Here is a 27966-nt window from a genome sequence, read left to right as displayed (position 1 = left end):
TTGGTATCTGGCAATACTGGTCCCAAGCTGTGTCAAACTTACGTCACTTTTCTTCATCAAAACATTACTGTGCAAGGGTTGCTCCTAATCCGCCTGTAAGTATTCTCTTATCTTCTGAAATTTTGTCACGTTTTTATACATATTTGAGGTCTCATCAAGGAATCGTAGTCAATTTTATGCGAGATCATTATTGATTTGACAGGAATTATAGGAAAATTCTGGTTTGTATCCATGTATAGTCACAAGATTGAAGGTTGAATATAGAACACTTAAATTTTGAAGTGTCCTCATTCATTATTATTATTATTATTGCTATTACTAGCTAAGCTACAATCCTAGTTGGAAGAGCAAGATGCAGCATTTGTGACGTAACAGGAGATATAAGTTGATAATGGGTGATTTAGAGGAAAATTGGAGGGTATACAAGTAGTAAACGTGTAAGGCTAGTCTAATGCTAGGCTAGCCTGACATGTGCTCAGTTGCCCTAAGGTAGTTTAGGCGTTGAAAGTTCTCGCTGCCCCTATTATACGGCAGAGTTTTTATATATTTTTACGTTAAAATATATAAAAACTCGGCCGTATAATAGGGGCAGCGAGAACTTTCAACGCCTAAACTACCTTAGGGCAATTGAGCACATGTCAGGCTAGCCTAGCATTAGACTAGCCTTACACGTTTACTACTTGTATGTTATGTATTTAGGAAATATCTAGTGTAGGTCAATTTTCCTAATAAGTGTTCCTGTAGTATATATGTACTTCGATGTGGTGCAAATATTTGGGGGAAATCCGTATTTAAAAGGTGAAAGGTGTCCGGTTTCAGTTCCAGTTTCATCAGAATAGATGATCACCAGAACGTCAGTCTGTCAAGCCCAACCCCCCACTGTGTTGCCTAAGCACAGCAGTGGCCTCCCCAGTAAACAGCTCAAACTCACGGTCCCGGGGTGGGATCGATCTGCAGCCACGCGAATGGTAGGCAAACATGTACAACTGTACTAGCCAGGAGGCTAGTACAAATTATAGACATTTGGAGTTTACAATAACTGAAAAACCATTTATTACTAAAAGAATCGCAAGAACACCACCTAACCTAAGGTTCCCTGACCTTATCTAACCTAGGAGCCATATCTTACCTATTTACCTATGGGGGGGTTGTGGGCGATGCCTCCCTGCGACCACCCGCCCCTTAGACTATCGTGTTTATAGCTTACCCTTTCCCAGCAAACTAAGTTCACCCTGAAACTAACTTAAAAGCACCAACTAACCTAACAAATGAGGTGTATCCTTACTTACCTTCTTAACTTGGGGTCTATGGCCCCCTTCAAACCGGCCCTGGACCACCATATCCCTCGCGTACCTTAAGACCAAGTCTCAATCCAACTGACTTCACTCCCAAAACTGGGTTTTATAGATGTATCTCCTAGTTTCTCCCGTCTAAGATGTGAAAAATACTCTTTTTCTGATGATTAAAAACAAACGATTCAAAATACTTGTAAACACACAAGTAACACTCTTTATTGCTTCCAAAAAGGAAATTATCATTTCTTTTGGATGCCGTTGGTACAGACATCTTTCTCGAATGCAAATTAAAGAAGAGTTGTTTCAAATATGACAGTTTGTGGAGGGAGGAGTTTGTATATGAAGAAGTGTAGCTTGTATAGAAAGTGGAGGTAGGCGATTGGCCGAGAGAAAGTCACGACAGTAAAAACAACTGTGATTGGCGATTACAAATGGTTTAAAGTACAGATACGGTAATACTGGATATTAGAAATCAAAGTTTAAACAGAACCATCTTATGGAAATTTCATGAAGTTTTCTGGGTCATTTTGTCATGGCGACCAAAGCAAACACCAAAAAGGGGAAATATTACGAAAGTGAGTATATAAGTTTTTCTTAAACACCCAATGAGGATAAGGGGTTCACACTAGTGTGTAAATAGGGGGATATTCAATTATATTGGTTAAAAGTTTATGAATATTGTGCTACAGTAAAATAAAATTGATAAATGTATACCGTATTATATTACTGATGGTAGTACTGTACAATCTCTATTTATTTATTCGTAATTTGAATAATATTGAAGATGGTATTTAGCTGAAATAAAAATATAATTAAACAATACCTTAGGATAATTTATCTAGCACAGAATCCTAATAACCTTCCCAATTATTTACTATATTGGCAACCCTGATACTTCGTGTTCTGTCCTGCCGTTGGTAACACTGACAGCTGAACTGTAAACTCGCTCACCTTTGTATGCATTTGCTGTGGAGCAACCGGTCAAATAACAACCATTCTTTCCTTTAGAATTTCAATATGTAAGACATTAAAGCTGCTTTCATAGTTTCAGATTTTGTATTATCAGACAAGAATTTCCTTTATATAATCTCTCTAGTAATCCAGTCTGTGGTATTGACAGAGTATGGCTGGTCATGGGCGACGAATCCAGGCATCTGAGGAGCGACGCAGTGTTTTGCCCCTCTCCCTCACTGGTCGCTTTCATTCCAACAGTTGGCGTCAAGTGTTCACATCTCTCCGACCGTTCGTAGCACAGACAGGTCAGCGTACCTTGAATACCTTTGCTCGAAGGTAAGCAAATAAAAAATATATGACATTAAGATGGATATTTGATTACAGTACAATTTTTTTTTTTTTTTACTAGTATAAATATAGATTTTCTTTGAATAGTCTTATATGAAAAAAAATTAATGGCAAATATTATTATTTTGAAAATATAATTCTTTCACAAGGAACAAACCTAACTTTTATGAGCTTAGAAGTGGTTGCTTTCATAAAATAAAAGACCAAGGGAGTGTTTTGAAGAAAATTATCAAAAATGGCAATTTAAATAGGTTGATTAAAGTTAAAAAGATATGTTAAACCCATCATCTTCCACAGGCTGCACCAAAGACACACAGATGGCCAGACACAAAACTCCTCCTTGGAAAGTGTACCTTTGGGGAATGATCCAGCAGGAGATGCAAGGAATCTGTGGCAATACCAACACAGCCATCTTCCGTCAGGATTGCGAGTTGACAATGGCCAGCAACAAGACCCTGGGGGCGGACAGAATGTGGTCATTGACATTGAATCCAGCTCTAGAGGATCCAATCTTCTGCTAAACCCCACAAGCATTCCAGTGCACCAGGAAACAGAAAATAATGCTGCATTCGCATCTTTGGGAAATACCTCGCACTCCTCGCAAGATTCAACGAATGAAAGTGACGAAAACGATGCTGTTGCACATTCCGTACGTCCCTTAATATCCCGTGAAGTTGCAAATACAAGTTTAAGTGAAAGGGACAACGCCAACAACTCAGACTCTTCAAGTGACGATGGTGCAACTTCCGGGAATAACAATAGGTAGGGTATTATTTTACAAGTGTTATTAACAGTTGCACATTATTTATTGTTTGCTGCAGATATGAGGAATTGTCCTAAAATTGATAAAAAATACAATTATTCATACAACAATATAAACCATTGTTCCTTAGTATGAGCATGACATCGGTGAAGTTGGGAGGTCCATTAAAACTTGAAGTACTTATAACTACTTACAAGTGTGGGTAGCCGTGCCTGCCTGCCAGTCATCCCGACTAGCACTTTTGACTGGCTGCAAGCAGTATGGATGTGTTCTTTGCTGTCTCAAAATTACAGCTATTAATTCTTTCTTTGTTCCGTAACCGAAATACAAACCACGCTATTTACATAGGGTTTACTTTTGGAGTAGCTGAAATTGACGAGCCAATATTATTATTATTATTATTATTAAATGCTAAGCTACAACCCTAGTTGGAAAAGCAGGATGCTATAAGCCCAGGGGCCCCAACAGGGAAAATAGCCCAGTGAGGAAAGGAAATAAGGAGATAAGGAAAAATAGAACATTTTAGGAATAGTAACAATATTAAAATAAATATTTCCTATTTAAAATATAAAAAATTTAACAGAACAAGAGGAAGAGAAACTAGATAGAAAAGTGTGCCCAAGTGTACCCTCAAGCAAGAGAACTCAACCCAAGGCAGTGTAAGACCATGGTACAGAGGCTATGGCACTACTTAGGAATAGAGAACAATGGTTTGATTTTGGAGTGTCCTTCTCCTAGAAGAGCTGCTTACCATAGCTAAAGAGTCTCTTCTACCATTACCAAGAGGAAAGTAGCCACTGAACAATTACAGTGCAGTAGTTAACCCCTTGGGTGAAGAAGAATTGTCTAGTAATCACAGTGTTGTCAGGTGTATGAGGACAGAGGAGAATCTGTAAAGGATAGGCCACACTATTCGGTGTCTGTGTAGGCAAAGGGAAAGAACCGTAACCAGAGAGAAGGGTCCTATGTAGTACTGTCTGGCCAGTCAAAGGACCCCATAACTCTCTAGCGGTAGATTTTAACGAGGGTTAACTACCCCCGCGCTAGTTAGGGGGGGGCGGTAGGGGAAGGGGTAGCTTGCTACTCCTCCCCCCCCACACACCGGTGATTTGTCTCACTTCACTTTTGGCTCGGACGATGTGCAGACGTGTCTGTCTATCGTCCTCGTTGTTGACAGCCTTAATCTTTTTCTTTCCTTTTCCTCAGCTGTGTGTTTGGAAGTTGGTATTCATCATGCGCAAGTGCCCTGGAATCGCCGGCCGCCCCTGCGGTACCTTCATGTCGGCGGTGGATACCGATCCTCACACCCTTTGCCCGCAGTGTCGAGGCCAACGGTGTGACGGAAAATTCGTGCAGTGAGTGTAGGGAGTGGTATGCCTCCCAGTGGGAGAGGTTTGCCCGCCGGCGTAAGAAGAAGTCCAAGAGAGACCGTTCTCCTTCAGGGGTTGCCTTGAAGGAGGAAGGCTCCAGGGACTCTTCTTCCGCCGCCCAAACCTCCTCCGAAGCTCCCACTCGACCGGCCTCTCGTGAGAGGCCTCCGAGTGATAGCGCAGACCCTTGTTCTGTTTCCCGAACTCGGGGTGCGGGGGAGGGCATCGCCTCCCATAGCGGGGTGGCTCCCCCTCCTCCCCCGGGGGAGGATTTTGATAACGTTGATAACTCTGTTTCTAACGATGATCTTTTTCAGCTTTGGGCTTCCTTGGGGCTTAAGGGCCTGCCCTCCAAGTAAGCCCTGTTTGACCTTATCCAGTTTGGGGGCCGTTGTCAAGCAGTCGCCGGTGATAGCAGAGGTAGATCCTTTGTCTATTGTCGACGTCGTGGTGGCAGAGGCTTCCGACTGGTCTGGTCAAACCTCTGCGGCTCCTGATGTTGCGGACGTTGCTGAAGGCTCTCCTACCCCTTCCGAACATCCTTCGAAGGGGAAGGTGGGTCCCACGGTCTCTCCTGTGGCTACGTCTCCCCCTCGGGGGAGCGCTCTGACTGAGACTCCTCTTCGGAGGACCGACGATCCTGATGACCTCCCTCGTGGGCGCCTTCGCCGTAAGGCTCGTTGTCCTATTCGTCGCAGGGGCCTCCCGTCTCCCTTTAAGGGAGTCAAGAGGCGCCTCTTCGAGCCGTCTCCTCCTCCGTCCTCCGATGAGGATCCTCCTCGCCGGGAGCAGACTGTAGCAGCCACATCCTTGGACATCTCCGGTGATCGTTCGCGATCTCCTACGCCTGCCAGACCTTCCACCTCCTGTGCAGATGGCCAGCAGACTCCTGAACTCGTCAGCCGACGGGCATCGGTCCCTTCGGGACATAGGGATGTCTCCCACGGTGTGGGGGCTTCCCTTGCGCGCCAGGGTTCCCCTGCGCGCCCTCCTAACGCGCAGTAGCGCGCAAGCGCTCTCCATCTTTGCAGTCTTCTGACTCACCTCGCCAGCGCTTTCCTGCTCGCCAGCGCTCTCCTGATGGTCAACGCCCCCCTGCTCGCCAGCGCGCTCCCATGGACAACATACAACTTCCTGTTCCTGTTATGCGCCCAGCGCGCCAACGGTCACCTGAGCGCACAAGATCTCCTGCTCGTAAGCGCGCACCTGCGCATCCAGTTCCTGACACGCTCCCACGCTCCAGATCTGGACGCGGGCAAGGATTTAACTCCTCCTCGCCCACGCGTTCCTGCTCGTCATCCTTCTCCTGCGCAGCAATGCACACAGTCTCCTGCGCGTACATCCAGAGTTCCGGCACGCCCACGCGCCTTCTCTTCCTGAGCCCGTTCGCAAGCATTCGCCTTTGCACGTTGCGCCACCTGCTCCTGCGCAGCAGTCTACGCGTCGTCTTCCTGCGCGCCAGCGATCTCCAGCGCGTCAGCGATCTCCAGCACGTCCGTGATCTCCTGCGCGTCAGCGCTCCCCTGAGTCCCGGCGATCTCCTGACCGCCCGCGCAATCTATCGCCTGCGCGCAAGCGCTCTCCTACGCGTCAGCGCCACCTGGATCTTGACAGACATAGGTCTCCTGCGACCAGCTCGCCCACGCGCGGTCGTTCGCCTGCGCGTTCTACGGGCCATCGCTCTCCAATGCGCCATCACGCGCCATTGCTCGCCAGCGTTCACCAACGCGCTATCGTTCGCCGACTCGCCAGCGTTCACCAACGCGCTATCGTTCGCCGACTCGCCATCGCTCGCCCACGCGTCACAGGTCTCCAGGACACCATCGTTCTCCTGCGCCGTACCTTTCTCCTGGCTTTCAGCGATCTCCTGTGCGCCCGCACGTTCCTTTGCCCACGCGCCAACGACTCGCTCGCGCTCGTTTATCTCCGCGCGATTACGCGCCCGCGCTCCAGCAGCCCCTCGTGCGCGATCCTTTGGGAACTCCCCCGCGCGAGCACCAGTGCGACCCCCATTCTCGTCGGGTTCCGCAGCTCGTGGCGGCAGCAGGGACGCGTGTTTCCAGGTCGCAGTCAGGATCACCTCCGCGCAAGCGCAGGTCTCTCTCGCAGGACAAGGAAGAATCGTCGGAGAGGTCAAGGCAACTTTCTACCCCTTCTTTTTTTGCAGGTAGGCCCAGTTGCATCCACTCCGAAGGGTCAGGCGATCCCCTTCCCTCCAGCGAGAATTACGGACTCTGTGTCAGTATCTCGGCAGTCCTGGTTTGGTCCTCTGATGCGTGCGTTAGTGAAGGATATGAAGCCGGCACTCGCCGATCTAGGACTCAAGCCAACGATGGCCTCGCCCCCGCTGAAGAGAAGGAGAGGAGTGGACTTCGTGGTGACCTCTCCCAGGGAGAAGTTGGTTCCTAAGAGGTCCGCCAGGAAGGCTCCATCCCCTTTGCAGTCGTTTTCTCCTTCTCCTGTGGACGAGGCCTTTCCGTCCTCAGGAGAATCCAGCGAGGCGGCGGTCTCTCCCTCGGCATCAAGGGGGGAGTCTCCTCCTCGTGGAGGGGAATCGTTTCGCGTGGAAGGTACTTTCCAGACCTCTTTGCTGAAGTCTTGTATCCCGCCCAGGAGGGAACCCAAGGACTCCAAGACGATTCCGAAGTCCTCTTCGCGAATTCATCAGGAACCAGCCAGACCCCGGGAGAACGTCCACGTGTCTCCCCAGGAAGAGCTTCCGGGGACAGGAGACTTAGCTGCCAGTCCGCAGGGAGGTGAGCAGCATGAGTCTGAGCATGCCTTCTGGCAGGTCTTGAGCCTGATGAGGCAGCTCAACAGGTTCAAGGACCCGGAGATCGCCCATCGTTAGGGCAAGGACACGGTCCTGGATCAGGTCTATGGAACTCAGAAGCCCCCAAAGGCCAGTGCGGCCCTGCCCTGGTCCCAGGGGGGTGAAGAGTGCCAGAGACAGGGTCAACGCTCAGCTTGCAGACCTTGCCTCCTCCAGTCGTTCCTCTGCCAGGAACAGACTCCTCCCACCTCCTCGGTATTTTGAGATCATGGGGGAGTCTAGCCTCGCTCTTCCCCTCCACCATTCTGTGGAAGAGCTTACTAGAGGAGTTCCACTTGAGAAGCTCTCCGCCCGGCAGGTGACATTCAAAGGTCGCGAAGTGCGCCATGCAGGGCACTTCGTGGCTAGATGTCTGGCTGGGTTCCCAGGGCATCTTATTGCGCTCTGAAGATCTGTCTAAGGAGAGCAATAGGAAGGCCCTGGAGACCTTCCTCCTCTCGGGCACTCGCTCCATCGAGTTCTTGGCACACCAGGTTACCAACCTGTGGGCCAACTCGGTGCTGAAGCGTCGTGATGCGGTGACTGAGAAGATCCACCCGAAGGTCCCCGCCGTGGATGTCTGCAGGCTCAGACACTCCACCATCCTTGGGGGAAGTTTGTTTGAGCCCCAGGATATGGAACGCACAGCTGAGAGGTGGAGGAAGTCTAGCCAGGACTCGCTCCTCCAAAGGGTCCTTGCATCTCGGCCCTACAAGCCTCCAGCTCTGCAGCAACATCAGCAGCAGCCTCGCAGGACACCGAAGCAGGCGCCGGCAGCTAAGAAAGTGGTGTCTAAGCCCCAGCCCTTTCCTGTCAAGGACAAGAGGGGCAGTAAGTCCTCCAGGGGAGGCAAGACTCCTAGAGGGAGCGGCCGCGGCCGTAAACGCTAGAAGTGGCGTTCCCCCCGCGTGTCTACCTGTGGGGGGATGCCTTCAAAGTAGCATGCACAGGTGGCAGCAACATGGGGCCGATTCTTGGATGGTCTCCGTGATCGACCAAGGTTATCGCGTCCCATTCACGACATCTCAACCTCCCCTGACAGCGAATCCAGTGTCGATGAGCTCCTATGCCATGGGATCGGCAAAGGGGCTAGCACTTCGGGCAGAAGTCGAGACCATGCTCAAGAAGGATGCTCTCCAGGAGGTCGTCGACGGCTCCCCAGGCTTCTTCAGTCGACTCTTTCTTGTAAAGAAGGCGTTTGGAGGCTGGAGACCTGTCATCGACCTCTCAGCTCTGAACAAGTTTGTCAAGCAAACTCTTTTCAACATGGAGACAGCGGACACGGTCAGACTTGCGGTGAGACCACAAGACTTTATGTGCACACTGGATCTGAAGGACGCGTACTTCCAGATCCCAATCCATCCGTCTTCCAGGAAGTACTTGAGATTCAGCCTAGACAGCAAGACCTACCAGTTCAAGGTGCTGTGCTTCGGTCTCTCCACAGCACCTCAGGTGTTCACCAGAGTGTTTACCCTGATTTCGTCTTGGGCGCACAGGAACGGCATCCGTCTCCTCCGATATCTGGACGACTGGCTGATGCTGGCGGACTTGGAGTCGACCCTTCTTCGACACCGAGACAGGCTCCTGCGACTTTGCCAAGATCTGGGGATCTTGGTAAATCTCGAGAAGTCCTCTCTGCAGCCGTCCCAACGACTGGTTTATCTAGGCATGTTATTAGACACCAATCTCCACAAAGCCTTTCCATCAGACGACAGGATAGCAAGGCTGAGGAGGGTGGTGGAACCCTTCCTCAGGCGGGAAGAGCTTCCAGCCCAATCGTGGTTGCATCTTTTAGGTCACCTAGCCTCCCTGGCCCGTCTGGTTCCGAACGGCCGTCTCAGGATGAGATCCCTGCAATGGCGGCTCAAGTCCCGGTGGAATCAAGGATCCGATTCCCCGGACTTAATGGTTCCGATAGGACCCTCGGAACAGGCGGACCTGCGGTGGTGGCTGGTCGACGAGAACCTGCGAAAGGGAGTGGATCTTCTCGTCCTTCCCCCGGAATTGACGCTGTTCTCGGACGCGTCAAAAGAAGGGTGGGGGCCCCACATTCTGAACCAGAGGACCTCAGGCCTTTGGTCAGAATCAGAAAAGTACCTGCACATCAACGTGTTAGAGATGAAGGCCGTATTCCTGGCTCTTCAACAGTTCCAACGGACCCTAGCGGGTGACTCCGTGGTGGTGATGAGCGATAACACCACGGTAGTGGCTTATATCAACAAGCAGGGAGGTACTTTTTCACATCAGCTATCCTATCTTGCAGTAGAGATTCTGAGGTGGACCGAAGTCCACTCGATAACACTATCAGCTCGCTTCATTCCTGGCAAGAAGAATGTGCTCGCCGACAGTGTGAGCAGGGCTTCGCAGATAGTGAGTACCGAGTGGTCTTTGGATCCTCAGATAGCCAACAAAGTCCTGACTTTGTGGGGTTCCCCGACGGTGGATCTGTTCGCGACAGCCTTGAATTTCAAGCTGCCCCTGTACTGCTCCCCAGTCCCGGACCCAAAGGCTCTCTAGCAAGATGCTTTCCAACAACGGTGGGACAACATCGACATGTACGCCTTCCCACCGTTCTGTCTGATGAGAAGGGTGCTCAACAGGACCAGACTATCGGTCAACCTGTCTATGACTCTGATAGCTCCGCTATGGCATTACGCGGAATGGTTTCCGGGCCTTCTGCAGCTCCTGACGGAGCTCCCGAGAGAGCTTCCCCCACGACACGCCTGGAGACTACCCAGCATCTCCTCATGGAGAGAGGCTTTTCGCAACAGGTTGCGGAGAGAATGTCGCGGCACCTGCAAAAGTCCTCTGCGGGAGTCTACCAGGCGAAGTGGAGAGTCTTCTGTGGTTGGTGTCGTGGGAGAGGTATCTCTCCACTCGATGCCACTATTCCAGCAATAGCGGAGTTTCTCGTTTATTTGCGGGAGGAAATGCACCTTTCGGTCTCGGCGGTGAAAGGCTATCGCTCGGCCTTAAGCCTGGCTTTTAGGCTGAAACAAGTGGACATTTCTTCCTCGCTAGAACTCTCTCTACTCATACGTAGCTATGAGCTTACCTGCCCTCAGTCGGAAGTGAGACCTCCTCCATGGAACGTGGTTCGGGTTCTCAGGGCTCTTAAGAGACCTCCCTTCGAACCATTACGCCAGGTCTCTGATCGCCACCTGACTTGGAAAACGGCTTTCCTACTCGCGTTGGCCTCTGCCAAACGAGTTAGTGAACTTCATGGTCTCTCGTACGACATCGCCCATTCAAGGGGATGGGGGGAGGTAACGTTCAGGTTCGTCCCTGAGTTTGTTGCCAAGACTCAGAACCCTGGAGTGCCGGACCCACGGTTCGACTCTTTCAGGGTCACGAGTGTCCGTTCTGTAACAAGCGACCCAGACCATCTGCTATTATGCCCAGTGAGGAGTCTGAGGCGTTACTTGAAGAGGACAGCTGCAGTTCGTCCCCGCGTGCAAGCGTTGTTTGTTAGCACAGGCAGGACGAAGAGGAGGGTCACCAAGAACACCATCTCGGCTTGGATTCGAAGGGTCATCTACCACGCCTTGAATCCGGACCCTCCTCCGTCACGTCGCCCTAGGGCACACGACGTCAGGGGCATCGCTACGTCCCTGGCCTTCAAGAGAAACTTCTCTGTGACGCAGGTGCTTCAAGCTGGGGTCTGGAAGCGTCAAACGACCTTCACAGCCCACTACCTGCAGGATGTGACCCACAGGAGCCTCGATACGTTTTTTATCGGCCCTGTGGTGGCTGCACAACAGCTGGTCTAACCTCAGGCTCCTTAATGGACAAGTAGCAGAAGATTGAGGGCGTTGTTACCCGGTTTTAGTCTGCGTGAATGAAAGAGTATGTCTGGCCCTTACTTCTTTCTTCATCCTCCCCTCTCTTGGGGAAAGCAGCATCCTGGTCTCCGCATAGCTAACCTCAACCTCTGCAGGTAAACCATGCTCCCTTGTGTTCCTAGTATTAAATTAATACTGTCACGTCCCCCATACCCTGACGAGGTGGTATTGGGAACGTCCTAGCCTAGATTCCTATCTAAAGGACTTCAGGTCAACTTTCTGGGACGAGTCACTCTCTATTCCTCCACACACAACTTACGTAGGCCACACGTTCCTTGCGGAGCAAGGAATTTGTGAGGCGTAGGGACTCCTTTTCTCGAGTGCTACGCACTCGGAGTCTGAGTCCCCGGGTAAAGCCAAAGCCAGTAAGGCTGGGGACTTTCCACACTTCCTAAGGGGTAAGTCACCTAATGTAAATAGCGTGGTTTGTATTTCGGTTACGGAACAAATGACAAATTCGGAGATAATTTGTATTTTTCCTAACCATACAAACCTTAGCTATTTACACATATTTGCCTGCCAGCCCTGTCCCCCAAGTCAAGTCCTACCTCTAAGTGAAATGAGACAAATCACTGGTGTGGGGGGGAGGGGTAGCAAGCTACCCCTTCCCCTACCCCCGCTAACTAGCGCGGGGGTAGTTAACCCTCGTTAAAATCTATTGGCTCGTCAATTTCAGCTACGCCGAAAGTAAACCCAATGTAAATAGCTAAGGTTTTCATGGTTAGGAAAAATACAAATTATCTCCGAATTTAACATTTTTATCTTTATAGAATGAATGGAAAAGGCTGTGACCATATAAAGCCAGTAAGAAGTGTTGCATGTTTATATCCAAAGCTGTCATTGATCCTTATCTTTATCCTTTTTGCAACAGACATAGGTGTTTGCAGTCCTACCCTTGTTACGAGGGCAGTGAGATTCTCCCATGGCTGTTGCTATCACATCCTGAACCCAAATAAATTGGCTTTCCTTGGGCATTGCTAGTGGGGTGAGAAGGTTTTGGCTGCTGCCAAGACTTCTTAAACTGCCCCTGTAGTGACTATCCTAATTCCTGCTAAATCTGTGGAGGCACTGGAGGACATGGTACCCACTGGTTTCGTCTCGACTGCTTTTGAATTGAAGAGGCCCGTGTGACCTCTTCCTCTGTGGGAGTATCCTTGTTGGTGGTAAAGATCTTGACACTGAAGTAGGCTGTCAAGTAGAAGAAGTGCATGTACTCCTACTTTTCCTCGTTCCTCTTTATCAGATTTTCCAACTGCTGCTGTTTAGAAGGCATCGCAGTAGTTTGGGAATACTGATCGACAGGAGTCCCATGAGATTCCAACCGATGTCTCTCCTTATGTGTAAGAGGGAGAGAGAGAGATAGTGACAGTACTTTACCAAGAACCAACCTAACCAGGCAAAGTATTTTAGCACTACAGTACAAGCCTATATGTTCCTGTTACCAGGGCTTGGTCTCATACGAGACTAATTACCCTCATTGTTGTTCAGGATGAAGGGTTTTGTCCTTGTCTTCCTTTTCTTGGACTTACGATAAACACCTCAGTCTCTCGCTCTCTGAAGATACCTCTGTATTGAAGGGAGAGAAGATGACTTGGGGTGAGGGTCCATCGCAATTGAGGTAGCGAACTTGGGGTGAGAGGAGAACTATTGAGTAGTCTCCTCACTTTTACGTCTGATGAAACATTTTCTCTTGTAAGTGGGATTGGAAATATGATTCTTGGTCTTCTCATGATCACACTCTTCGTGAATCTTGGGTCATTGGAGACACTTCAGTGGGCTAATCCTTTACCTCCTACTATTTTTCTGCTCAATAGGTGTCATATGAGGCCAGCGTAGCTCTCTTGGGACAAGAATCCTCATGTCCAAGATAACTATTTTGACATTAAGCCTAGAATAAAAGGTAGAATGACTGGCGTTCTACTCTTCTTTTTCCCCTTTCGTGTGGGTGACACAGTTGTTGCCGCTATGGGCTAAACCGTACGTTAAATACAGATGAGCTCCATAGCTAAATAACATTTCTTTACAGACAGAGTTTGTTAAGAGGTATTTTCCTCTTCCTCCAAGACAAAGGGGAGTATGGATAAACTGTATTTGATCATATTTCTCATAATGCTGTAGCTGCTGATACAGTCTGACAATGTAGGTTCTCCCGTGATGATTTACCATTTAGCCTACATTTGGTATGGGCATTAATTAATTAATGTCTGTAGCAGTGGCAGCTCATGGCTTAAATTAGAGTGGGGTGTTACTGCTCCAGAAAATTTGTAACCTCTCTTTTAATATTGTGTAAAAGGAAACAATCAGGTTTAAGAAAATTTATTCCGACACTTGATAGATTCTTAAAAGAAGAAAATCAAACATTTTTTCTTACTATAATATAAATTGTTACTGTTAAAGCTTGATCCATTCCTTTAAAAAAGAAATCCATTCTTCTTGTTTTAATTTGTGTGAAAAGATCAATAATTTACTCCTTGATCTCTGGATGATGAGCAAGGACATTTTTCTCCATTGAAAGCACTGCAAGTGCATCTAGTCTTTCTGAATTCATAGTCCTTTGAAAAGTGTTTGCTTTCAGGCGTAGTCATGGAAATTGTGAAGGGAACAAAAAATTTAAAAAAAAATAGTGAAAAATTAATGTGCACTTGCGCACAACAGCAAAATACCACACTGCTCGAACTGTGAAGTACGCAGTTCCATACAAAGGTTTTTTTTTATTTCTTTCATTAATGGAAGGATGGTATATTGTGCAAATAGAGCGAATTAAAGGAAAAATTATACTGACTGTTATTGATAATATCAAGGGAATATAAGGGTTGCTGCAGTTCCACAGTGCCACTGGATCAGGTGCTTTGGCAATTCTCAGAAAAGCTGGTGCAGCCAGAAATTTGGTTCGTAGTGGCTTCCTTCTAAGGATGAGTCTCCTATTAAAGAACGATAATTTGTATAGTTAGGAAAAATGCAACTAATTTTTAAAAATTGTGACTTTTTAATCACTAAATCTTGGAATGTGATAATGTTTGAGACTGTAAAAGTATCTGTATCCTGTCTTGTTTTATTTTTGCGACTATAGTATAGTTTCCTCAGTATCTCCACCTCTTATATGATGTAAACGATGCTGATTACTGAAACATCGAAATTGTTATTTATTTACAGGGAGGGATGAATATTCAAGAAGGAAAGCTTAGTCTTTTAACGAAAGTTTTTCGTAAATATTTTGACTATCCAGCGCAGATTAACATTTTTTCCCACTAGGTCATCAGGAATGTTTAAATAGTTAATAGATTCAAAGTTTTTTTTTAACAGCTTTGGTATGCGGTAGCTAATTGCAAGTCATTTGATGATGATGCAGTTTTAGCAAGTTTATGAAGGTTTTAAGTTCTCATGATGCCAGCTAGCCACTTTATTTCACAATCTCCACAGGAGCCCAAGTGATTCCTTGTTTGACCTCCTGAACCAGTTTCCTGAAGTACACAGCCTGTTGGTCGTTGCCTGGCATTACTGCATTTTCTTTTTGATTTTATTGGCCAAAGCATTCTTTGATCATTTCACAGGTAAGTTATTATTGATTTAGTCTTTAACCTTTTTTGGGGAATTCAGTGTTTATGTTTGCATGAAATATTGTGACTGTGAATGTCAGTGATGACTTTGAAACCATCCCCAAGCATTCCCCACCACCCCTGCCTAGCTTTGACTCACTCTCATTCTTAAGTAAGTAATACCCAGTGTTGGTCGAAAGGTGTGCCACAGTTGCAACATAAACTGGTGTCGTATAGGAGCTCTCATGTTGAATTTAGTGGTGTTTTACTTACAGTATACACTGGAAAATGCTACCATTTTATCTGACAATATATGGCCACTGTATTGTTTTATGGATTTTGATTTGTAGTAATGACAGTAGAGGTAATTGGAGCTTTGGCCTGCCCTTTTAATATTTTTTTATTTGTATATACTGTACAGTAGTGATCCCATTACATAGGCATTGGGTGAGTTCCCAAGACATAGTTCTTCAACATCTTATTTGTATGATGTCTATATGAAATGCACTTGATGCTCTAAATTTAGTTATTTAGGTATTTACATCTTTTTTTCTTGATGATTAAATACATTAATATCTTTGGATTCCTTCGGTCACTTATCTGAGCTAGTAAATGATGGACGACTTGTTTAGCCCAAAAATATTAGGAAAACTTAAACTGCTAATAGTTGCATAAAGCATATTGTATATCATGAGATTTTATGTAAATCTAATTTGAAAAGTTTAAACCAATTCAAACATAAAGTAATTATAGACAGTGACTTGCATTATCAGGAAACATGTAAATGTCATCAGAGCTTGAAGGAAACCTGCCTTTGGTATTTTACTGAAATATTTAGACACCATTAAAAACATGCTCTGGGTTGCATGTATATACCCAATTGTACAATATAACATCTTTGTTTGTTTATCCCAGATTTTTCTGTGTTTATATACTGTATTTGTCCCGGCACAGATACAAACCCTTCGCTATTTATAGGAGTATTAACTTTCGGCAACGCTGAAAACTAGCCAAGAAAATTTTAGTGAGGGATAACTACCTCATTCGCTAGTTAGTGGTTGTGGTAGACCGGCTACCTCACTCACTCACACCCGTCGACTTAGTAACCACTTTTGCCTTTGGCTCTCCCGTTAACTTATAAACTGCCTTGACTATTAGTATTGCTTTTCTTTTTTCTTTTGTGCAGGTGTGTGTGTGTGGTTGCTGTCCCGTTATGTGGACATGTCCTGGTCATGAGGGCCGCAGCTGCGGTATCTTCATGTCGTCCGTTGAGACGGACCCTCACCTCCTGTGCCCGGCTTGCCGGGGACATTGGTGTTTACGGGATTACACTGTGTTGAGTGTCATGAGTGGCCTGCCTCCCAGTGGGAGAGGTTCATGCATAGGAAGAAGAAGAATTCTAAGCACGATTCTTCACCTTCAGGGTCTTCCTCGAAATTGAAGAATTCACGGACTTCTGCTTCTTCCACTCCCAAATCTCTTTCCGAAGCTGCTCCTCTGCCGGGCCCTTCCAGGGTACAGTCGAGTGAATTGGCGCCTTCCCTTCCCCAGGAAGTGCCTGCCCTTTCTTTGATCTTGTATCCTTTTGGCCATCGCTGGACGTCGATGGTCCCCCTTCGAAGGAAGCTCTCTTCGAGCTCCTTCAGAGGGGAGCTGAGAGAAGGCGGTCATCTCCTTCCTCCGAGGAGGTTGATCCTCCTAGTGTGGATGCAGTTGCTGCAGCCCATCGGTTCCGGCCTTGAGTCTGCTTCTGACACAGAGGAGTTGGCTGATCCACCTGGGGCTGTGGCAGAGCTTTCTCGACCGCCTCAGGGTATTGGAGGTCCCCTTACGCTTATGGTTCTATTCCATAGGCAGAGCCAGAGCCTTGTCTTAAGCGACGTTCTCCTTCAGGAGAACTTTCCTCCCCTGCGGAGGAAGTTTCCTTAGAGCTGGACCAGTCTCCCCCTTGGGCGGAGTCTGCTCTGCGTTACTCTCCGGAGGATCGTAGGGTGGAAGGGTTTGTGACCCCCTCTCCATCCTGGATGTTCTCCTCAGTCTGTGAGGAGATGCCTTTTTTAACCTGCTGGCGTGATTGTGAGCCTTCAGGCTCTCGTCATGTTGATCCTGTGGGTACTCATGACCTTATGAGTCCTTCGGGCCTTCGTTGCGCTGGACTTTCGGGTTCACAAGACTTTGAACCTTCGGGTTTTAGTTACGCTGAGCCTTCGGGCTCTTGTGCCATCAGTGACGCTGAGCCCTTGGGCTCTCGTGCCTCTCGTCTCGCTGACACTTCGGTGTCTTGTGACAGGGAAACTTCGGTTTCCTATTGCGCTGACCCTTCGGAGTCTCGCAACACAGGTTACTCTGACCCTACGGGCTCTCATGCTTTAAGTCACGCTGACCCTTCATGTGCACTCAAGATCTGAAGGACGCATACTTCCAGATCCCAATCCATCCGTCTTCCAGGAAGTATCTAAGATTCATGCTCAACCAGAAGCATTACCAGTACAAGGTACTGTGTTTCGGTCTTTCCATAGCACCCCGGGTCTTCACGAGAGAGTTCACCCTAGTATCATCTTGGACTCATACACTTGGCATCTGTCTCCTAAGATACTTGGACGACTGGCTGATTCCGGCAGACTCAGAGGCGGAGAAGGACCTTCTCCGCCACCGAGACGAGATTCTAAGGTTTTGCCAGGATCTGGGGATCTTGGTAAACCTTGAGAAGTCTCATTTGCCTCCCTCTCAAGAACTGGCATACTAGGCTAGGCATGCGCATAGACACCCTAAGGCACAAAGCTTTCCCATCAGTCAAAAGAATTCAGAGACTGAGGGAGATAGTACAGGTCTTCCTCAGACGGGAAGAGCTCCCACCGCAGTATTGTCTTCGCCTTCTCGGTCACCTTTCTTCTCTGACCCAACTGGTCCCCAACAGTCTCCTCAGGATGAGATTTCTGATTTCTCGTGGCGTATGAAATCCCAGTGGAATCAGACTACCGATTCCCGGGATCAGCTAGTCCGCATAGGACTAGAGGAAGAGTCGGATCTCAGATGGTGGCTACCAGAGCCGAACCTCTGCAAAGGGGTCGATCTTCTCGTCTCTCCCCCGGATTGATGCTCTTTTCAGATGCATCAAAAGAAGGTTGGAGGGCTAACATGCTGCACCATTACATCTCCGGCCAATTGTCTGAATCAGAAAGGTACCAGAACATATATCTCTCAGAGATAAGGGCAGCCTTTCTAGTCTTCAAACAGTTCCGCCAGATCCTGGCGGGGCACTCCGTGGTATTAATGAGCGACAACACCACAGGAGTAGCTTATCTGAACAAATATGGCGGTACCTTTTCACAGGAGCTATGCCATCTTGCAGTAGAGATACTCAAATGGGCAGAAGATAACTCGGTGACTCTATCAGCTCGCTTCATTCCGGGCAAGCGGAATGTGCTAGGTAACAAGCTGAGCAGAGCGACTCAGATAGTTGTCACCGAGTGGTCTTTGAATCTTTTGATAGCCAACAAAGTCCTGACTTTGTGGGGTTCCCCGAAAGTGGATCTGTTCGCAACGGTCCTGACTTTCAGGCTCACGTTATACTGCTCCCCAGTCCCGGATCTCCAATCTCTTTGGCAAGGTACTTTTCAGTAACTGGATAAACCTGGATGCTTACGCGTTTCCCCCGTTCTGTCTGATGAGAAAAGTCCAACCAGGTACGAGCAAGCAACAACTTGCAAATGACTCTGATACCTCCGCTATGGCATCATGCAGAATGGTTCCCAGACCTTCTGCTACTCCTTACGAAGATCCCGAGGGAGCTCCCTCCACGACACGACCTCATCAAACAACTACATGCCAACATCTTCCACAAGGCCGTAGTTCGCTTCGGCTTCACGCCTGGAGACTGTCCAGCAACTCACACAGAGAGGCTTTTTGCAACCAGTTGCAAAAAGAATGGCTGGAGACCTCAGGAGATCCACAGAGGGAGTCTACCAAGCGAAGTGATCCGTTTTCTTTGGTTGGTGTCGTGGGAGGGGAATCTCTCCTCTTGATGCCTGTTAGAACCATAGCAAAGTTCCTTGTATACCTTCGGGAAAAAATGCTTCTCTCGGTCTCGGCAATCAAAGGCTACCGCTCAGCCTTGAGTCTCGCCTTTAGACTGAAAGGAGTCGGTATTTCCTCCTTGTTGGAACTTTCTTTGCTCATACGTAGTTACGAGCTTACTTGTCCCCAGGTAGAGCTTAGACCACCCTCTTGGAACGTGATTCGGGTCCTCAGGTCTCTGAAGGGCCCCCCCATATGAACCATTATGTCAGGCTTCCGATCTCCATCTCACATGGAAGACGGTGTTCCTGCTCGTGTTGGTTTTGGCCAAGAAAGTCAGCGAACTTCATGGTCTATCTGCTGACGTTTCCCACTCTAGGAGATGGGAAGAAGTAATCCTCAGTTACGTCCCTGAGTTCGTGGCTAAGACTCAAAGTACGGGTGTGCTGGACTCCAGGTTTGGCCCATTCCGGATAGAGCGTCTTCGTTCCGTAACCGAAGATCCAGACCAACTGTTTATATGTCCAGTAAGGAGTCTGAGGTGTTACTTGAAAAGAACATCAACAGCTCGCCCCGTGTGCAAGCGCTTTTCGTTAGCACAAGGAAGGTCAAGAGGAGGGTCACAAGGAACAGTATTTCCTCTGGATAAAGAGAGTGATTGAGAATGCTCTCAATCTAGACCCTCCTCTGTCCAATCAACCCAGAGCTCATGACGTTAGGGGCATTGCAACGTCCCTGGCGTTCAAGAAAAAATTTTCTGTGGCACAGGTAATGCAAGCGGGCGTGTGGAAGCGTCAGACGACCTTCACCACCCATTACCTGAAAGATATAACCCACAGGAACGTGGAAACCTTTTCCATTGGTCCTGTGGTGGTTGCATAACAAGTGATTTAATGCCTCAAGTTCCTTGATGGACAGGTAGCAGAGGGTTGAGGACTAAGGTTATCCAGGTTAGTCTAGGGTGAATGAGAAAGAATGTCTGGCTCCTTTCTTCCTTTCACCTTCTCCCCCCCCCCCCCTGAGGAAACAGCTCCGCAAGACCACAGCATAGCTGCCCTTCAACTCTCTGCAGGTACGATTCATTTCCCTTGTGCATCCTGAGTATTTGAATATACTTGGTCACGTCTAATACCTCTTGAGGGAGGGTATTGGGTATGTCTTAGAACTCTATGATTATTTTCGAGTTCCTACGAACAGTATAGACAAGCCACTAGTCTCTCTCACACAAGCTTCTGCAGGCAGCTATCAGTGTGTTACCTTATATCTACAGTACTTTGATTTTAGCGAGGTTAGGGTTCCTACTAATTAGATCAAAGATCAATTTAGAGAGAACCTCGGGTCGTAGCCGAGGCCAGTTTCTAGATGACTGACTGACACTAGCAGACTTGGTGGCAACCTTGCGTTAGCACCGGCACTTCTGAAATCTTTTTGCCAAGATCAGGTGATAATGGTAAACCTTTGGAAGTCTTCCCTACTTCCTTCTCTGAAGACTGGTATATCTGGGAATGATTCTAGACACCAATCTCCGCAAAACCTTCTCATCAAAGACAGGATAATAAGGTGTAGATAGGTCACAAGACCCTTTCTCAAGACGAGAAGAACTCCCAGACCAGAGTGACGATTTCTCCTCAGACACTTCTCTCCAGTGGCGGCTTGAGTCCGATTGCAATCAGTTCTTTGATTCCCCGGACATTATGATCCCCACGGGACCAGAAGCTTGGACGAACCTCAAGGGATGGGTGTCGGTCGAGAATCTACGGAGTGGTGTAACTTTCCCCTCCTCCCCCACCCCTTGGACTTGATGCTGTGCTAAGACACATCAAAAGAAGGGAGGAGGGACCATAATTCTGCACCACCTGACCTCAGGCCTCTGGACAGAGTCCGAAAGTACCTTCACTAAAATCTCTTAAGAGATGAAGGCCAACTTTCCGGTCCTTCAACAGCTTCATCTGTTCCTAATGGGCCAGTCAGTGGTGTAATGAGCAACAACACCACAAAGGGGCTCACATCAACAAGCAAGAAGGAACTTGCTCTCAGCCTCTTCCCATCTAACAGTATAAATGCTAAGATGGGCCGAAGTCCGCTCGGTACCACTATCAGCCCGCTTCATTCCAGACTAGAGGAATGTGCTCGCCGACAATCTGTGCACAGCATCTTAAATAAGGTGTACCGAATGATCTTTGGATCACCTCGTAGCCCACAAAGTCCTAACCTTACGGGGTTCTCCAACTATGAATCTGTTCGTAACGCCCCCTGAACCTCAGGCTTCCGCTGCTCCCCAGTCCTAGACCCCTAGGCTCTCTGGTAAGAAGCATGCCAACAACGGTGGGTACAACAACAATGTTTACGTCTTGTCCCTGTTTTTGTCTTAAGGAAAGGGTACTCAACAAGCCTCTCAAGGGCTCTCATAGCTCCGCTAGGGCATTACGCAGAACGGTTTCCAAACCCTCTGCAGCTCCTGATAGAGCCTCCAAGAGAACCCTCTTTACGTCACAGACAACCACACTTCGACATCTACCACAAGCTATAGCTTCGCTATGATTGTACGCCTGTAGACTACCCAACTTCCTCTCTCGGAGAAGCTTTCGCAATAAGTTGCAAAGAGGTTGTCTTGATATCTGAGGAATTCCTCGGTATCAATCTACCAGGCAAAGTATAACGTCTTCTGTGGTTTGTGTCATGGGAAAGTGCATCTCTCCAATCGATACCTCTATTCCAGCAATAGCGGAATCCTCGAGTATATGCAGAAGAAAAGACCCCTTTTTAGTTTCAGCATGTAAAGGCGATCACTCAACCTTGAGCCTCGCCTTCAAACCGAAATGAAGGGACATCCCCTCATCGCTAGATATTTCCTAACTCATGCGGACTTACAAAGTTGCTTTTTCCCATTGGGAATGAGACCTCCCTCTCGGAACATAGTTCGAGTTCTCCGGTCCCTAAGGAGACCTCCCTACGGTCCACTTCATCAGGCAACAAATTTTCACCTGGTTTAGAAGACAGTGTTCCTATACACTTTGACAGCGGCCAAACGAGTCAAGGAACTTCATGGTCTCTCTTTCGACATCGCCCATTCATGAGAAGGGTGAAAGGCAGCGTTCCATGCCTGAGTTTGTTGCCCGACACAGCCTCTAGAGGTGACGGATCCTGAACAACGTCTCCACTCAGTAACTGACGATCCAGATCATCTGTTGCTGTACCCTTGGTGAGGTTTGAGGTTCTACCTCAAGAGAACGGCAACAGTCCACCCAGGTGCCTTCTGTTGTTGTCAGCACAAGAGGAGGATCACCAAAACATCATCTCTGCTGGATTCACAGTGTCATCAATTACTTTGAAACCAGATCCTCATTCAACACGTCGACCCACAATGTCAAGGGCATAGGCCCTTCTAAGCAGATTACTCTGTGATGCAGGTTCTACAAGCAAGGATGTCAATGCTCCAGGTGAATTTCACAACCTTTCTCCTGCAAGATGTGACCCACAGGAACTCTATGCGATCTCTATCGGTCCTGTGGTGGCTGCACAACATCTGGTTGTACACCTCAAGCTCCTTTTTGGACAAGTAGCAGAAGGTTGAGGGCATTGTTACCCTGATTTAGTCTGTGTGAATGAAAAGGTTTGACCGACTCTTATTCTTTTCTTCATCCTTCCCTCTCTTGGGGAAAGCAGCATCCTGGGTTCTCTGCATAAGCTGACCTCAAACTACTGCAGGTAAACCATGCTCAATTGTGTACCTAGTATTAAGCTAATACTGTTGCGTTCCCATACCTTGGCGAGGTGGTATTGGGAAATTCTTGGTTACAACAGTTTTTCCTACAAAAAGACTCGGAATAACTGTACTTGGACAGTGACACTTGTAAATATCTCAACGCACAGCTTGCATAGGCCGCACACCTTGTGTAGCAAGGTTTTAGCGAGGTGCAGGGACTCCTTATTTTGAGTACTAACATTCTCAGATAAGGAGCCCCCGGGTAAAGCCAAAATCCAGATTGCCAGGGACGTCCACCCTTCCCAATGTGTGAGTCGCCCCTAAGTAAATAGCATAGGTTTGTATTCCAGTTACGGAACAAACAACAAGTTCGTAGATAATTTGTATTTTTCCTAACGATACAAACCTTAGCTATTTATACAAAATTTCCCCCCAGCCCTATTCCCCATGAAGTCCTACCTCCAAGCAAAGTGAGCTAAATCACTGGTGTGTGAGCAGAAGTGGTAGCAAGCTACCCTCCCCTACCCCCGCTAACTAGCGGTATGGGGAGTTAACCCTCGCTAAATTTTAATGGCTTGTCATTTCAGCTTTGCCGAAAGTAATACCCCGAAATTAATAGCTAAGGTTTATATCGTTAGGAAAAATACAAATTTTATACGAATTTGTCATATTTTGTGTCAAATACTTCTAAGCATTATATATTATGATTTAGAAAATCCTTTTCTTACAGGTCTCTTGGTCATATTATCCCTTGTAATTGGGTTCTTATGGAGTAACAACATTTTGAAGAAGTCCATTTCTCGTCTGGGACGGAGGTCCGTCAAGCCGTTGCTAGCACTTGTGGTTAGCATACCGTCTGGTGTGTTCTTGCTCTGTTACTGTTACAGCAGTGATAAGATTATCAACACGTAAGTATGTGGTGTAAGTTTTAAGGGGATGGCGATTTAAAGTAAATTTAAATAGTTTTTGTGACTGCATGCAGTTTGTGTTTGTGACAACATTTTTTGCTCTAGGTAGCTGGATTTTTATGATTAACAAAATTAAAGCCTGTACTGTAATAGACAAATTCATCTTGGTAGGGAACAACCCTAAGAGTGGTCTGTATACCTCACCAGTTACTTTATTTAGCAGGGAGAAGTAGTTATCTAGTGATGAGTTGATTATCTCTTTTTTCTTAAGTTTGTGTCTGGTTGGAACATTTCTCATTTCAGTTTGTGATTTCATTTCCTTGCTATTCCCTAATGCTTTTGTTATACTGAAGGGTAGACTATCCTTGATCTAGAGAAGAAATTTAAAGAGAAGGTCACCAAACATTGTGGTGTTTTATAAAGGTACAATCCCTACCATTCTCCCACTCCTTATGTGGCTCACATTACTTATATGTTTTTACTTCTTTTTTACCACTACTACTACTACAGTATTCTATTAGTCTTTGAAATATACTGTACTTAGAAAACTTTTAATAAAAATAACATAGGAATTAAGTTCATAAAACTGGAATGGGTGATAAGATACAAAATCTACGTCATCTCCAACACGCTGTCAGAGCCAACCACATAAACAAAACAAAAACTATCAAAGGTGATCTTGAACAGTAAAGAAGTACCTCCATTATGTTGACACTATTGTATTACTAAAAACAGTGGATAACTTATTGCAACTGGATTTCTGTTAATTAAGAGCAGAGGAAGATTCTTCTTTAAATGGAATCTGACCAATAGACTTGTTTATGTCTTGGTGACCAGTATGAAGATGGAGTCTTGGCGTGAGTAGCATTGTCTCCAGTAGTATCATTGGTTCTCGGTAATGACATGTCATAGATTGCCCAGATGATTTCAACATTTGAGGTTCTCTTGGCCCATGATTGGTAGAAAGTGGAGGTTTGCGGTGTTCTGATTGACTCCCAAAAAATCACGCGATGCAGCTGCCTTCCTATTGGTAGCGGCACTATTGACTATAGAGGTTTGAAGTTATAAAGTTTACGACTTACATTTACGACTTAATTCAGGATCATATCCTTCACAGAATCCCTGTTCTAGCCTTTTACAGAAAAATCCCTGGCGATCACACAGCACATTAACTCCATAAATAGTTGCAAAAACAGAAAAAAAGCAAATGCTAGGTTAAGGTAGTTAAAAGGATCAAGTCTAGAGCTGCCACATTCTGAATAATTTTGGAGAGAAATAAGAATATTGTAGAGGGTGTGTTTATAAGCTTAGAGATGTGGATGGTGTGGATCAAGTCAGTTTTTATTAGTGTAGGAAAGAGTTCAACATAAATGTTCTACTGTAGTATTGGTGGATGTCAGTTCCCCAGCATATTCTTTATGTCTGACTTAAAATTTTATTCTATCATTTGTAGATAATGTTTCCTGACTAATTTGATTGTTTATCAACAAAATGGTGGATTGAGTAAGCCAAAGAGAGTAAATATTTTGAAAATTTGAAAAGTTTTTTACTATAGTATTTGTTATAAAGTACAGTAAATGACTTGTAATGTTAACTTTTAAAATTCAATGACATTTGATGTAAGTTATTTTAATAATTTTGTTTTTAACCTTGAGAAAGAATCACTTGGTTAATAAACTAATCTCTTTCCAGTGTCTTGCTCATCCCTGTAGATCGAGAGGGGTTCGGAGTCCTAGACCTCTTCTGGATGGTGATAGTTTCAGATTATATTGTGAAACTGGCAACAGTTTTAGTGAAAACATTTGTCACCATACTTCCTCAGTCCTTAATGCACTACCAAAACAGAGTGAGTATTATTATTATTATTACTACTACTAAGCTGCAACCTTAGTTGGAAAAGCAGGATGCTATAAGTCCAATGCTTTGGGGATTGTTTTGTGCGATTGATATTAATGTTTATATCCAAGTCCTTGCTTTATTGGGTGCTATATGACATTTATGGCATTGTTAGCTGATACTATAATAATATCATTTGAGGAAATTATGAACCTTAAAAATACCATAAATTTCTTTCTTTCAGGGGAGGTCCTTTTTGATTATAGAGTTGATTTCACAACTGCACCAATCTTTAATACCAATTCAGGTGTGGCTTTCATATCTTTTCGGATACTATGGACCAAAAATTATCATAGGTGTGATATTAACGGCTTCATATTTGGTTTGTAAAGGATCAGATGTGGTCGTCAGGATGAAAAGTCTACACGAAGCTATTGACAAGTTCATACACAATGTTGTAAGTATTTTATTGATTTATCTTTCATTTTATCTGTCAGCTTCTTAGTGTAGTCATTGTTTACATGTGCATTTAGTTACTTTAGTATTGATTGGGAAGGGTTTAAGTTTATTTTCAAAAGACATATAAATTCCAAGGAATACAACTTAGAATCCTTATTTATAGTAAGTTTTAAAACCCTCAATTTAGCAAAGAAAAACTTGCTGCTATAATATTCATAACCCAAAAAACAATGTCCATAATTCCAACGTTTATTTGAGACGGATGCATCTAAGTAGTACAACTTATGCAAAAACCATTCATATAGTCAGGTTTCATTTACTTCACTAGTGTTAAGTCTTCACAAAACAGAAGCTTGTTAAATCAGTTTTGAGAAATAGTTAGGGGAAGAAATTTTCCAACGTATAGTATTTGAAATTACTATACATTATTTTTGTTTCACAGAAGCTATGATTTTTCCTAAAGTGTATTGTATTATTGTGATACTTTTCCCCACAGAATTTTAGTACACCCACCAAAGCTCAGTTGAAAGATGCTGGCGTGTGTCCGATATGTCACGATGACTTCCAGGTACCCACAATGCTTCAGTGTAACCACATATTTTGTGAGCAGTGTGTTGTCAAATGGTTAGATCAAGAGCCGACCTGCCCGATGTGCCGAACTCAAGTAACAGATGACCCTGCATGGAGAGATGGAGGAACATCGCATTTCCTCCATCTTTACTAATGAAACTGTGATATACCTGGAGACAGAGGTATTACTGTACATTTTTAAGATTTTGAATATATTCGTACCAGTCTTTATGTTATGGCCTAGTTATCATTTGTAGTAGGGGGTTAGCTTACATTGACTGGCAGCTCTCTCTCTCTTTATTTCTTATTGTATTTTTATATTTTTATAATCATAAATACTCTAATAGAACATCATATGTTAGCACTAGGCAGCACTTGAGGTTTATTTTGCCGTTTCTCTTTCCCTCACTGGTAGGGATGGTTCCTGTCTTGATTTTCATTTGTCCCACCTTGACTCCTTTTGTATAAACTAGGGTTGGATTTAGAAGCATGTTTAGACCAGGAAAATAACTGTCTTATCTCCAAAATGGATTTGGCTAGAACTAAGGATGAGAAGAGGAACGTTGCAGTCGGTTAATCGTGGGAAATATGTCTTATTAGGATGTTAAGTCAGGTGGGATGAAAGTCACAGGGACAAACGAACAAATGAAACGTAACCGATTCAGACAAAGACTGGTAAAACATGTGATAATTTAAAGGACGTTGGTCTATATCCGTTCTTGCATTAATAATGATTACTTTTGCCTCATGTCCCACATTCCTGTTGGCTCTCTTGGTTGCCTCACTTTTTATTCAAACTGTACCATTTCATTTTGTTAGAAGGGGAATTATACATATAACTAGGAGGCACTTATTTAAATACTGATCACACCTGTGATTTGGACTTGTAAGAAAAGTACATAGTATGAATTGTGCAGTAGTACTGTACAGTGGATCTTATTCAAATCTTGATAAAGTAGTAAGAGTTCTTTGTATATAAGAACCTTTGTTGTAATGAAAGGTATTTTTTCTTCCAGTGCATTTTGCATTCAAGGATATTTAGGTTGAAATTTTACCAGATTTGATAAAATTTTTTCTTATTTTACGTTTACCATTCCTGTGATGTGGTGTTTCTTGATATATGTATCATGTACCTTCATTTAAGTTTTCAGTTTGTCTAGTCCGTGTCTTTCCAGGGGGCAAACCTCAGTATTTAAAAAGGGCTTTTGTCAGTTGTGCAGTAGTACTGTACACTATCTTATTCAAATCTTGATAAAGGAGTAAGAGTTCTTTGTATATAAGAAACTCCGTTGCAATGAAAGGTATATTTTCTTCCAATGCATTTTGCATTCAAGGATATTTAGATTTGATAAGGGAGTTTTTTCTTATTTTACATTTACCATTCCCGTGATGTGATGTTTCTTGATATATATGTATCATGTACCTTCATTTTAGAGTTTACAGTTTGTCTAGTCTTAGTTTCTTTCCAGGGGGCAAACCTCAGTATTCAAAAAGGGCTTTTATCTGCCAAAGGTATTTTTAGGAACATATATGAGAGCATTAATAATTGA

General features: G+C 45.6%; 2 protein-coding genes across 4 annotated transcripts in view; one reads left to right on the top strand and one right to left on the bottom strand.

Annotated features, from left to right (window-relative positions):
* LOC137658784 (RING finger and transmembrane domain-containing protein 2-like) lies at positions 1–27623 on the top strand. Of its 3 annotated transcripts, none has more exons than XM_068393811.1 (9): positions 1–95; positions 820–968; positions 2416–2585; positions 2895–3359; positions 14805–14935; positions 23374–23551; positions 25244–25397; positions 25695–25844; positions 26343–27623. In XM_068393811.1, the coding sequence occupies exons 2-9, from the start codon at positions 840–842 to the stop codon at positions 26568–26570; spliced, it is 1605 nt and encodes a 534-aa protein (XP_068249912.1). In that variant the 5' UTR covers positions 1–95; positions 820–839; the 3' UTR covers positions 26571–27623. The 3 variants fall into 3 exon arrangements, with proteins under 3 accessions (XP_068249912.1, XP_068249911.1, XP_068249913.1); XM_068393810.1 differs by having other exon boundaries at positions 25632–25844; XM_068393812.1 differs by lacking the exon at positions 820–968 and having other exon boundaries at positions 7–95; positions 25632–25844.
* The window catches only part of LOC137658792 (pre-mRNA-splicing factor CWC25 homolog), a 585361-nt gene that overhangs the window by 522729 nt on the left and 34666 nt on the right, over positions 1–27966 (bottom strand). The gene's annotated exons all lie outside the window — the stretch shown is intronic.

This window comes from Palaemon carinicauda, chromosome 19, assembly GCF_036898095.1.
Source record: "Palaemon carinicauda isolate YSFRI2023 chromosome 19, ASM3689809v2, whole genome shotgun sequence".
In the NCBI taxonomy this organism is placed as follows: Eukaryota; Metazoa; Arthropoda; class Malacostraca; order Decapoda; family Palaemonidae; genus Palaemon; species Palaemon carinicauda.
The sequence above is the reverse complement of the archived record's forward strand: the minus strand, read 5'-3'. Positions and strand labels throughout refer to the sequence as shown.